Source organism: Micropterus dolomieu, linkage group LG06, assembly GCF_021292245.1.
Source record: "Micropterus dolomieu isolate WLL.071019.BEF.003 ecotype Adirondacks linkage group LG06, ASM2129224v1, whole genome shotgun sequence".
Classification (NCBI taxonomy): Eukaryota; Metazoa; Chordata; class Actinopteri; order Centrarchiformes; family Centrarchidae; genus Micropterus; species Micropterus dolomieu.
The window spans coordinates 8,168,534-8,181,552 of NC_060155.1; the positions used below are offsets into that span (position 1 = coordinate 8,168,534).

Genomic DNA, 13,019 nt, shown 5'->3' on the forward strand with positions numbered 1-13,019 from the left:
CAATAATCAGAACGGCTGGACTAAAACCCTCTCCGGTCCCTCGCTGCTGCTTTCCCAAACTGCTGCTCTCTATCTAAATCAAAGCGCCCACAAAACTCCCAGAGCCCCAAACCATAGAGAACATTTCCAGTTGGCCTGATCCCACTGGTGAGGTAACAGCACTGGGACCCCTGACAAGCAGAGAGACTCCACGTCGTTTATGGGAAGAGAAAAATCCAGAGGTGCCAGAGCAGAGACCAGACAAGGACTGTTCTTTGTGTTATCTTAGAATTTGGCAGTGAGCATGTAGGACTTGAAGGGGGTAGAGAAAATACACTTCAGGACTTTAACTTTAAAGTGTACAATTCCAGAGGTGGAAAGTATCTAAGTACAGCTGTACAACTTTAAAGAAGGTACTGGTGCTTTAAGTATTTTTATTTTGGAAGACTTTCTACTTCAGTGGATTTTAGAGGGAAATGTTGTTCTTTTTGTAATCCAATACACATTTATCTGACAGCTAAGTCTACAGCCATGCTAGAGGCTCAGTTAGACTGCAGCCTACTTATGGGCACGATGATGCTTTGATCTAAATGCTTACATTAGCATGCTAACATGCAGCAGTCAAAGAAAAGAGTAGAAATAAGCCTGACTGCTCTACAATTAGAGCAGTCATTACGACTTATCTTCTGGCCACCATGGATATCTGTACTAAATGTCATTGAAATCAAGTAGTTGAGATAGGCTATTTCAGTCCAAAGTGGGGGGACCAATCTGAAATCCATCACTACAGCCTCACTGCTAGCATGGCTAACCATCTAAAACCTTTAATTTGTTAAAGGTTTTCAGAAACCCTGAAAATAATTCTTGTTTTCATGAATTTATTTGACATTAAATGCATTGTGTACGCATGTAACTACCACACACTTAAGTCTCACCTTAAATCCACTTAATAGCTTTTCTGGAGCTGCGAAGATAAGGCTCTCTGTTTCCATGGTCTTTTAAGCCAAGTGGTCAGACAAAAAGGAAATGTGAACAATTCAATGAAAACTCCATCTGTTGATGAAGATCATATGATATAACTGAAAGCTGATGCTTAAGTCGACCTTGATGAAGGGTTCTTTCTTCACTATCAGCATTTTGCTGATGAAGAATAGTCTCCTTCTCTTGTGGTGTTGCTATTTTTCAAAGAGAACGTGACGTTGTCCTCCACCACTGAATGAATCATCTCTGTAGCTGCAATACAGGAGGTAGGACTGGGCTGCATGGCAATTAGCATCATTTGTATCTCCTACATCTGTCTTTCCTCTGTCTTTCCCCTGTTGGTTTATTCGAACTTGTGACCGCCCTTCCTTTCTTTCTGTTGCTGCAGTTCATCTCACTTATCTCACATCAAACTTATGCTGACATGATTTGTAAGAATGTTTCCCTTGATATGTACTAATTTTTCTGACTGATGCCTCTGCAGTCACAGCACTCATTATTTGGCGTCTTTAGATTTTTGTTAGTTGCCAAGTCTTGCTTTGCTCACACATCAAACTGTTCATCTCTAGACAACTGAAACATGCTAGTAATTGGGATTCAGCCTAACAAAACCCAAAATGATGGCAGTGATGTAACAGACTCTGATTTAGCACGTTGATATCAAATTTTACATGTTATATGTATATGTTATTATTATGGAATATACATATAGCTGCATGTGTATACAGTATGCAAATAAACAGGCAAAAAATGTTTCATAGGCTGTAGTTTTGACACGTATTTCTCTCTCAAGATTAATTAATCCAATTTCCATAACCACATTAGTGTGCGCATTGCTAAAAATGTGATTCTAATGTTCAAACTTTTTCCTTTTTTAAACTCGCTAAATATCGGTATGAGCCAAATGCAATATCAGCAGAGTTCTAGATTGTAATTGTGAACAGTTAAATGGCTTTTAATGAAGTGTTTTTTGTATTATTATGGTTATAGTTTGCCATTGTGCCTGATTGCTGTGCTGACAATGACCAAACTTTATAGAGACTCACACATATATTCACGTCTTCACAATCCAACTCTTCCACCAAAGGAAAAAGACAACAAATCCGGCATCATGTTGAACATGAAAAGTTGTAGGACAAGCTATTACTTGAGAAAACACTTAAATCAATTACTGAATATTTACAGATGTTATAAAACTTCAAGACGCTATTGAGCACCAGCAGAAGTCTCATTAGATTCAGTAAAAGATGAAGTACAAGCAGCTGCTCCTCCACGTTTCTGTGTCTTTTTTAAACTTTGCTGTTTAACTCTCCGAAGCCTCGCTGAGGTTTTCTCCCCCAGTAAATTTACAGCACACACTAATCTAGGCTGACAGTGCATTTTCATTGCTACTACGAAAGGTTGCAATAACACACCACTTAATTGAACGTTAGATTCACTTAAACACACTTAAGGATAAGTGGACTCCAAAATATCGTTTTATCTCAACCCGGTCATTTGAAGTTACAGCCAAATATCTTCCACTGTCACTGGCAGCAGATGGATTGGGTCAACTGCAGTCCCATAATCCTCTGCTGCTCAGACAGGGTTTTCATCAGGAATGGATGTTTTAAGTGGCTCTTAACTCTTCCAGGGCTTTCATCTGCGGGCAGCCCCCGGAGGAAGCTTTTTATTGCCTTTTAGCCTTCAAAACATGTTCATCACCTTGGCATAAGGGATAACTTATGCCAGAAAATAGTATAATTATTACTCCTGTTGGACACACAGACACAAACACACAGCCATGATGGTAAAACAGGTGTGCTGAGGTGAATAGAGGCATGTCAGGTTCCTATCTGACATATATGCTTCACTGAAGAAGTAGAAAACATTTAAAAATCCTCTGGATAATTTGGATGATCTCATCCTTTTTTATTTTTTGTACAACAAAGGTTTTTAATAGGCTGTCAAAGATCTATGTTTTCCATGCACACGTGGAGTAAAACATGTTTTTCACCTATATTTGAAAGTCCATCAAACCTCCACACTTGCTGCAGTTATAACTGCAAACAAAGTCAATTCATGTCAAAGTTTCTTACCCAAAAAAGCAACGAGAAGCAGTGCAAATGATGGAGCCATTTCGCACTATGAGTGGAATGAGACTTTTCTTGTCACACTGGGATGTTCGGGTTTTACGCAGCGTCCTTGTTAATTTCGACACAAATCCTCACATTATCCATCCAAAGCGTGGAGCAAACACTCCTGTGATATCCGAGCATCATAGGAAACGCACTCCGCTTCGCTTGAGAGTGTAAAACACCGCCGTACATGCGGATCAAAACAAAGAAAACGCATAGAAAACGAACGAAAGTCCAGACTTTGCTAGGGACAACCTCAGTGTTGAAGTGAAGCAGCTCGGTTGCTTTTACGCGCGTCCTCCGTGCGTCCTGCGTCCTGTCCGTGTGTTCAGACTGGACTCCCCCCCACCCCCAGCCCCGCCGCCTCTGCTGAGATTTTATGGGCGTGGAGTGTGCGTTGAAGTTTTCCTCTTAAATCGACTATGTGTAGAAGGTGTGTTAGTTAAAGCTAGAGTTGTTTTCAATCTTAAAATATCTATAAAAAATACTACCTAATGCAAACATGCAAAGCAGCATCCACTTTATGACACCACAAAATTTTTTTATCATTATTTTTCAATAAACCCACTTAAAATGAGACTTTACAAGCTAAATATCCAATTTAAGAACTAAATGTTTCAACTTGGTTTGAAGAAAACCAGATTTAAACTCTGTCAATTAAGTTTTTAGCTTGCTAAAAACTCAGTTAGTACCAGAGTTATGTTCTAATAGGACCAGAATATCTGGGGTACATACTGTATGTTTGGGTTGTTTACAACAACACATCCTTTTGTGCACAAGCCCCAAAAATGACAAACCCAAAATAAGATGGACACTATTCTTAGACTCTTTTGGTTACAGTCTAGATCCTGGCAGGAACTGAATGTGCATGGTAGAATGTGAGAGATGTGGCAGTGATGTTGGGATATCAAAATGGTTTACGTGGATATAGAATAAAAGAGTAACCAAATTAGAATTTCAGAAATCTTGTGTTAGGGATTAATTAGGGTTAAAGTTGTCCTAGAACCACACTCCTTACTTTACTTTGTGTCGGACATCCTGCTTGTTATCGTTCATGATGAATGCTGTACAATTTTCTTGACCGTGGCTCTCAAATTATACACCTTCTCATCACAGCCTGCCTGCCTGAAGGGAGGAACTACAACAAAGGTTCACAGAGGCTTTTCCTCCTAAACACCTGTTGTGTGCGTGTGTGTGTGTGTGTGTGTGTGTGTGTGTATGGGCATGTGAGAGAGAGAGAGAGAGAGAGAGAGAGAGACACCTTGGCTTTAAGTTTCTAACTCTCTGTCTCTTTTCAACTTGCTGTCGTCTCTCTGATCTTTTGACCCTGAGGCGAGAATCTCTAGCTCCTTTTCATTCATCTGCTCAGCCACTCTTGACACTGAGCCAACTGTGGGATACCTGCCTTCAAACACTGATCATATCTGCACAAAAGTACCAAACCTATTTTATCTTTTATGATATTTTTTTGTAATTTACAACTTACAGTTAATGATTATGGGCTTCACAACATAATACTTTTATTATTTAATCAGTTTTAACTTAAAATTGTGAATTAAAAGAACACCTTGAAACACAATATAACATGCATTGCTTGTTGGGGGCGAAGCTAGATTCTCAGCACAGTGAGGGCAAAGCTTCATCTTTTGCCCACCTGCTACCAAGTCATTTATACCAAATTTACGTGACCCTGGACTCACTCTGAAAGTCCACTGAATCCTTCTGTGGCCATTCTTGTCAACGCTTGTGCTCACACCAGTAGCTCTGCAGCATGTCCTGGATGCAGTTCCCTGCTCAGCTACCACGGAGAATAGGCAGCCAGTCTATTTTTGATGGAAGCCGCGTCAAGCAGCACAGACCAGATGAACAGGAAGGAAATCAAGAAGCCAGACACAGAAATGGCACAGAGAATCCAGTCAATTTTTTAAATAAAACACCCTGTGCAGACTCCCAGTCGTATATATACAATAAACACATTTAAAAAGGACAAAAAAGAAATAATTTAACCACGTAGCCCACTTAATCATTGTAGAAGCCCAAAAATTAAGGACAACTGAACAAATCAAATAAATCTGAACTAATCATCAGAATCACGCAAAACGCATTTACGGTATGTTCACACTGAAAGCAAATCCAGCATTTCACGCGGATTCATACAAAATCTATGCAAAGACGCAAATTCTTGCGAATTCGCTGCGGGCAGTGCGGAAGATGCGTTTGATGTGACATTCGCTGGTTCGCTCGATTTAAAAATTAGCATGACGCTATGTAGCGAAAGCCTATCAGTGGTGAGATTGTCTGAACATCACTGACAGCTTCCGAGCATTGTTTAGAGAGGACCGGGCAGTGCGGGGGAGTGAAACGCTGCTGGCCGACAGAGAGCTGCTAAACTACGGGGGAAGTGTAGAAGAAAGAGCCGGGAGCAGCGCTGCAGCACACAAATAAACACCCACAAGTCGATCTGGATTATGCTCTGACAACTAGTTTAGTTAACTAACTGCTTTTATGAAATTAGCTCTTTACCGTAGTTTTTTGGTTTACAGCGTTGATCTATCTTCACTAACTAACTTTATTCCAGCTGTTGTTGTACTTTACTGTGAACAAGCTAGCAATAGCATAGCCCCGATCAATCCAAACTCCTTTCAGAAAACAAACATTTAAAAGTTGCAAAAACTCAGCGCACACGCTGCCTGTGTGAGTTCGGGGTGATACATAGTTGCCTACGTCCATCCCTCAGAATTCCCATGATGCATGATGGTAAAGGGAGTTTTGTTAAAATTTGCTAATAAGTTTGCCATTTGTTTGAAATACAAATGTTACTTTATGGTTAATGTTTTTTAAATGTGTCTGCTTAGAATATAGTCTTTTTTGTTGGTAATTGTCATTCTTGTGGTGGTTTACCATTGAAACCAGGAATGAAGTGACTTGCATTTGATAAGAACAGCTGATTTTTCTTTTTAGTATAAGAAGCTCAGCCACATTTTTTATCAACTGACATAAGCTTCACGGCCCATGTGGGGGTCCACCCACCCAGCCGGGGCCCTGGGCCAGCCGCCCCCATGAATCCACCCTACCTCTGCTTATGCCTAAACGTTAAAATCAGCATACCCAAATTAACAATGTCAGAGTTGATTTTAAGTGAAATCACCTAAGGTAATTTATCAGATTTTACACAGCTCCCGCTTTGTTCACCTGTGCAGTAGTTCTCTCCAAGACCTGTAAACAGAATTCAATGTGTAAATTCAGTGGAGTCCTGCTTTAAAACTCACTGACCCACTGGTAGGTCATTTTGCCCAAGTTCATGGCAAATATTGTTCAAATATTGTAAACATCATACAGCTTGAATGAAGACTTATTTTCATGATCAATTAATCTGTCTTAATTTAAGAAAAATATATCATTTAGTCTAAAATGTCATTAAAAAGCGTGATGCCAATCACAAGCTCTACGGTGACACCTCTAAATTGCTTGTTTGCTGCAATTTACAGTTATATAAAACAGATGCATGCACCAAATCCTCACATTTGAGAAGCTTGAATTTGTGAATATTTTTGCTCAATAATTAAGTTTATCAGTTAAAATGGATTAATCATTCCAGTGCGGAATACAATTATTTTTCCAACTGTAAAGGTACTTAACGGGGAAAAAAATGAGGAAAATGAGTTAAAAGGGGTTAATAAACTAAAACTAAAAATTTTAAAGGCACCAAGCAAGCTTTGTGTCTCAAAGAGCCAATATATTTTTTGCAGTGTAAAGATTACATCCATGCTTTCACACAGATAGTGAAGGAGGCCCTGCCGTACACAAAAACAGTATTTCACATGCTTATCCAATAATCCTCCAAACCTTAATCAGTAGAGCAATGCTCCACTGACGGAGTTCTAATTAATTTCTATTGTCTGGAGTCTTAACCCTCATGGCTGCCTCCCTCAATGCTCTCCATGGTATTTGCGCTTTTTCCTCTAATCCTGGATCCACGCTCTGGGAGAGTGACTCCAACCCTCCTCTCTCTCTCAATTCCTTCTTTTCTCAGGATCCAGAAAAGCCGCAAAGCGAGATCTGGACAAACAGACTGATGGGATTTGCAAGAAGCCCGGAAGGGGTATTAATAAGAAGGCTGCATAGACGAGAGGCTGGAGGCAGGGAGGTGAAACTGGGAGGCTTGTTCTGGTGTGTTGACCCCTGCGTTGTCCTGTGTGGCTAATCAAAGCATCATTGCACCCTCTTTGTGTTGGTGCAGGAATGTGATCTATGAGAGGTGGAAATAAGACGGCTTTGATTGTCAAAAGGCTCAATGGGACAGTAAAACCCACTATTTTGCCATCACATTTCCTACAGGGAGTGTTGATATTATGTCATAAAAAAACTCATGATTTTGCCTGTAAATGCTGAAACTTGTTATTCCCTTTTTAAACCATCGGGGATATTTCTAACATGTTTTTTGTGTTAGGCCTTTATCACCAGTGTCCCTAAACATGTCAGAGCAGATGAATGTGAGCAGGGACATTTCAAAGTTGCTGTCTCTCTGTTTCTGATTAAAGCCGTGTTCTGAAGAACTGGATGACTGCGCTGTTTTCTGTTTGTCTCTTTCTCTTCATGTCTCCCTGTAGACTATGTCATTTCTGGAGGGTGTTGTAAAAACTTAGAATGAGAAGGGAGTGGCACACAATGAACATAAAACTCACACTGAGTTATGGGATGTTTATTTGTTAACTGTTGATTGTTTGTAACTGTATGTGAGGCCTGAGGAGTTACTGACTTAGATTACTGAAATTGCAATATGTTTTCAGGGCCTTTTCAACCCTGTTCATTGTCAACCTTTGCTCAAACTAAATACTAGCAGAGGTTTCAAAGTGTATAAATATTCCAGATATGTAAGGCTGAATATCAGGGAAATGTGTAGAAACTGATGCACAAGACATCTAGAGTATTTCCATTTAGTGTGCAGGTGTGAATATTTATTTCAGTAACATCTAGGTTCCATGAAGGAACAGGCTGATCCAGAATATGTTTAACAATGTGGGATAGTGTGGAGATTATTTTAACATCCTTAAATGTGCAACATGTTAGAATTTTAATCAACTAAAATGATTAACAGAATGTGAAGAAATAACAGTTCTGACATTATGTCAAAGACGTCTATGTACAGTATTGTGTTGCGGAGATTTCTACTGAAGTTAGCATGCTAACGAGCTAGCCCCAGTGTTAGCTCCTGTGTTGTAATACCACTTTGTTGCATTTTACCTCAAGAGGCGATAGTCCCATTGTTTCAGTTTGTCTGGAGATATGTGCAAGCTGCAAGTTTTAGTCTAATAAATAAACAAAATTAACTCTCCAAATGAGGAAATATTCTTACTCCTATTTTCCTTATTAAACAGATAAAGTCAACCATACACCTTCTGAATTCAAGTTTCTCACTTTTAGCGAACTAATTGCCTTGTTAACTAATCGTAAAACACTCGACCTTTCTCTCACTCCTCTCCTGCTTGACGCCTCTACTGTCAACGCCTGAATCCACTGTGTCTTCGTCGTCCCCAGAGTCTGAGTCCTGGCCGGAGCTGCTGTTAATCACCTCGGTATGATGATGGGGGAAAAAAAGAAACTGAATCTTCATATTTAACAGCCAAATCCAATATATGTATACACAGTATGTATAGTGGCTAGTAACTTTGGTGAGTGGCAAGCCACAGTAGCTGGTGAGAAAAAGACATCGAGCCCTGCCTATACTGTAACTCCATAGTCTATTTCATTGGACCTTCCCAGCCCAACGCACACATATTTCATATTTTAAGTCAAAAACCCCAGAGCACACAGGAGCGTCACAGTGATGCAATCTTTATGTGAAAAGTCTGACATTTACACTGAGATAACCCTGGTGACATCACAACGAGTTATTTTGATGTCATAGAGTTATAGACATTGAAAAACTCCTCCAGAGTCACAGAAGACATTATAACAACTGTTTTTCACATATGGAGTAAATAAATAATCTTCAAACACTATTGTACTTGACCAATGCTCTAACTGCAGAAGCCCTGAGCCCAGTTGAGAAGGCCTGGCTCCAAGTTCAGTTTCAATATGGCCGACATCTGCTGCTGCAGAGACAATTGAAACAGTACAGTTAAATCAATCCAGACTGGGAGCGGGAAACAGAGAGGGGGGGGGGGGGGGGGGGGGGGGGGGGGGGGGGGGGGGGGGGGGGGGCTTTCATCTGTGTTGCGTTGGTAAATACTCCCATGTGCAATGACAGATCCCATTGTGTAGAACTTCTTTGAATTAAAGCATTCTGCGGGGTCAAGGAGAAACTGTCCCTGAAAAAAAGAGAAACAAGGGAGAAAATAAAAAGGGAGAATATTCAAGAGAGAACATGGAGAGGCTGAAAAAACACAGTTCCTGCTGTCTTCATGTTGTTTTCTTTTCCCTCGATCAGTTAGCAAATGTTTTATATTGTTTACAAACTCAGGCTTCCAACTGCCAGTGGCTTGAAAAAAACTGCCGTCCCATAGGAAGACCCAGATGTTACAGTAACGTCTGCAAGGCAACGAGCCTTTGACTGATTACTTCCTCCAGGCGACCTCCAGGTCATCCTGTGGGTGTGATGTGATTGACAGTAAGCGGAGCGGAACGTTTTGCAGCGCTGATATAAAAATACTCTGCTGGCACAGAGGAACAATGATAAAACTGAAACACTCACAGAACCCATAAGCTGTCATGTTTTCTGTGATGGACTGTTTACCTTAGGTAATTTTCAGGACTGCTGAGGTTGTTTTTCATAGTGTTTTTCAGAATGAGCTGCACCAAATGGCTTCTTCTGAAGGAAGAAAAACAAAATGATAAAAATGGAAAGGAGGGGAGAAGCTTAATTGGCACAAGCCAAAAAAAAAAAGATAAAATCCCTGAAGTTCACAGAAATCCTCAATGAAGCACGACCCTCTTCTCTTCCTAAACCGACCGACAGTAAAAGAGGCCTAAGCTGCTGCTCTGCCACGCCAGAGCCAGAATTCTTGTGGTTTTTGTGGCCTCTGGCCTTCTCTGACAGGCCCTTGTTTGTCCTCCGTAGTGCCAGCTGCTTGGTGAACACACAGGCTGACTTGACACCGTCCTGCTCTGCATGAAGCAGGCAGAGGAAGCAGAGGTCTTCAGCCAACTGAAGCAGCAGTGATTTTTGCTAAAAGCACAACCTCAACTATAGACATACATGATGAACTCTTCTGGTGATCAGCTTAGTTTATAGAAAACCAAGAAAAACGAAAAGCTGACAGTAGCTATTTCTGTCACTTTTCAAGTGCAACACTATGACTATGTCTTCCAGAAGAGACTATCTGCAAATCTGTGCCATTTTACTGTTGTGCCACCTATTGGTAAAAAGCCAGTAAATCTCAGAGTTATTGCAGTTCATGTCAGTAGGCAACCTACAACCAAGACTTAGTAAAGCAATCACGGAAAAACAAATCTGTCTAAATACAGCAAGCTTGGAAATGGAAATATGAAGGATCAGAGCAAAAAAACTTTGTCAAATAACTCAAAATGGTAGAAATCAAGTTCAAGTCTTGTGTGTTATTAGCCTAAACTTAAAATTAGTGCCAACAGGCTGTTAGCAAAATGATATGGTAACCCATGTACCAAAATTATCTGTAGAATTTATTGGTGTTTTTTAAACAAAATGCCCAGGCATCCACATTTTCTATTGCTTCCTATAGAAAATGCTTTTCACAATCTGTACAAAGACTATTTCAGATTGCTACTAAAAGCTGTAGCACACTGATCCCAATAGGGCCCACTGATTTAATTTAAGTTTTGATCCACAGATGTTCACACTGTTAAAACAGTTTTGAAAACATCTGTTCAACTAGTCCTAATTTCACACACAAAAAGCCCGGAGTTATGCAGTCCCAGCTTTCATTCTGGTGTCACATATTAACACGTGTTAATAACATTTGTTTAACATAATAATGTTTACAGGCAGCATTCACCAGTTGGCAACTTGTAAACAAAGCGTGAAAATGGAATCAACAATAAACAACAGTTCTGTCAAAGGTTTGCCACAAAGTCAGATTGGGTGATTTCATTTTATTAAAGTGGTATTCCCATGGGTGTGCCAGGCAGCTGCATGCATCAAAGGCTATGGCATGAGTCTAAGCAGGAGGACCAGAAAGCTGTGAAATAGTTCCTGACCATCCAGCTGCTCACAGGTGGCAGGAAGATGACTGGAGAGCAGCCTCGCAAATCAGACTTCTCACAGTGGATTCTGATGCTGCTGGGAGATTAGGTACTCGGAGAGAGACAGAAATACATGTATCATCGCCATTTAAAGTCATGCCATCACTTTCAAAGCAGTAGAACCTTGTTTGGACCCTTAACCAAACAAGTTGATCAAAATCTTATTTATTGTAGGGCTTTAGGGTGATGGACCTTTAAAGTAATTATGAGAACTTTTCATGTAACAAAATCCCTGTTTTGACAGCTAGCACCAGTTAATATAAGTTTTATGTTAGTATGCTGGTTCCCACTGTGCTGGGAAACATCTGATGCTGCACATAAAGTGATGCATTTTAGGATTGAGGAAGCTGTTAAATGTAATACATGATAGATACGACTTAAAGCAAAAATAGTTATAAATAAGTACTACATCACCAAAGTTTAGAAATTGTTCTGGAGCTTGTTGGCTTGTCAATGTTGCCTTAAAAGCTGAGAAAGTTAAGTACTGTAAAACTAATTAATACTCGAGTCCCAAATAGCCGCCTACCCCGTTTACTGGCCTGATGTGGGAACACATCGCAGACCTCGATTAAACGCCTGGTCTGGTTTTTAAATATTAATGTTTAAATGTATGATCAATATGTCAGTTTCGACATGTACATATCATTAGATTGGTTAAATTCTCCATAATTCAATCGTTCGGATCATTTAACAGAAACAACATGCCCCAAAGTCTAATTCATATAGATTTACCAGTGTAACTGGCAGGGTATCAGAGATTTAAAAAAAGTGCTGACTCCCGCTCGTTAAGTCCGAATGTGTCCATTCCTTGATTATTAAATTCCTTTAGTCTGAAGGGGTCCATTAATCAAAATTATCAAAACAGCTTTTCATAAAAATTTATCCAATTTGAATCCTGTCCCACACTTCTCACACCCTGCACCGTGTTGTTGTTTTCTTTACGTTGCTGGTTACAAAATAAAAGTGCATAAGCGGTCCGTATGAGCATAAATGACGTGTATTTGATATTATTTGATAATTTTTATACAAGTAATATTCATACTGTTTGAAATAAATAAACTGTTTCATTGTAGCCTATTTCAGTTTTGTGCAAAAGGAATTAAAGGCCTGTCCCATATGGATGTCTGTCCCTAACATAGGCAGGGTCAATTCAGTGATTTTAGGAAATAAAACTATTAATCAAATCAAAGTTTTAGTTTTACAGTATTACGTTATAATGCTATTTATTTTAAACTGACTATAATTGATAATTACTTACATTATTCTGAGATTCCCAAATGACTCTTCACTCACCCGGGACAAACTGTACATTGTGTGAAAGCACAAAGCCTACATCACTGGGAACACAGTTTAATGGTAAAATCAACATTGACAAGAAAAAAAGTCACATTTTTACCATGTTTGTTCCTCTGTAAATTTGGTTCAGTATCACTTCAACTAATTCTGATTTTTTTTTAATAACAACTTCTAAATTACCTGAACACACCAGGACCATTGCTGTAATCAAAAGGATCAGAGGCCATTTTATTGTGTCATTGTCAAGCTTCTGCTTGTTAAGCTGTTGAAATGCTCATCTATGTTGGTAGGTGGTAAGTGGAAAATGTGGAGGTGTCCTTGCCCAGCAGCACTGGTGGGTTTGAACCGATAACCTTTCCACCACTAGCCTGCTTTACTAACCAACACACCCACATCCTGGCCCACATCTGTTACTAATTTAGATGC

At 39.8% G+C, this 13,019-nt stretch overlaps 1 protein-coding gene across 1 annotated transcript in view; it reads right to left on the reverse strand.

The window, feature by feature from the left end:
* The window catches only part of LOC123972441 (protein APCDD1-like), a 41,572-nt gene that overhangs the window by 17,507 nt on the left and 11,046 nt on the right, over positions 1-13,019 (reverse strand). The window contains exons 3-6 of the mRNA XM_046051946.1: positions 9,814-9,888; positions 9,283-9,388; positions 9,103-9,172; positions 4,068-4,115 (exon numbers count right to left, since the gene is read on the reverse strand). Coding sequence (XP_045907902.1) covers positions 4,068-4,115; positions 9,103-9,172; positions 9,283-9,388; positions 9,814-9,888 — 299 coding nt within the window. The remainder of the gene's footprint in view (positions 1-4,067; positions 4,116-9,102; positions 9,173-9,282; positions 9,389-9,813; positions 9,889-13,019) is intronic.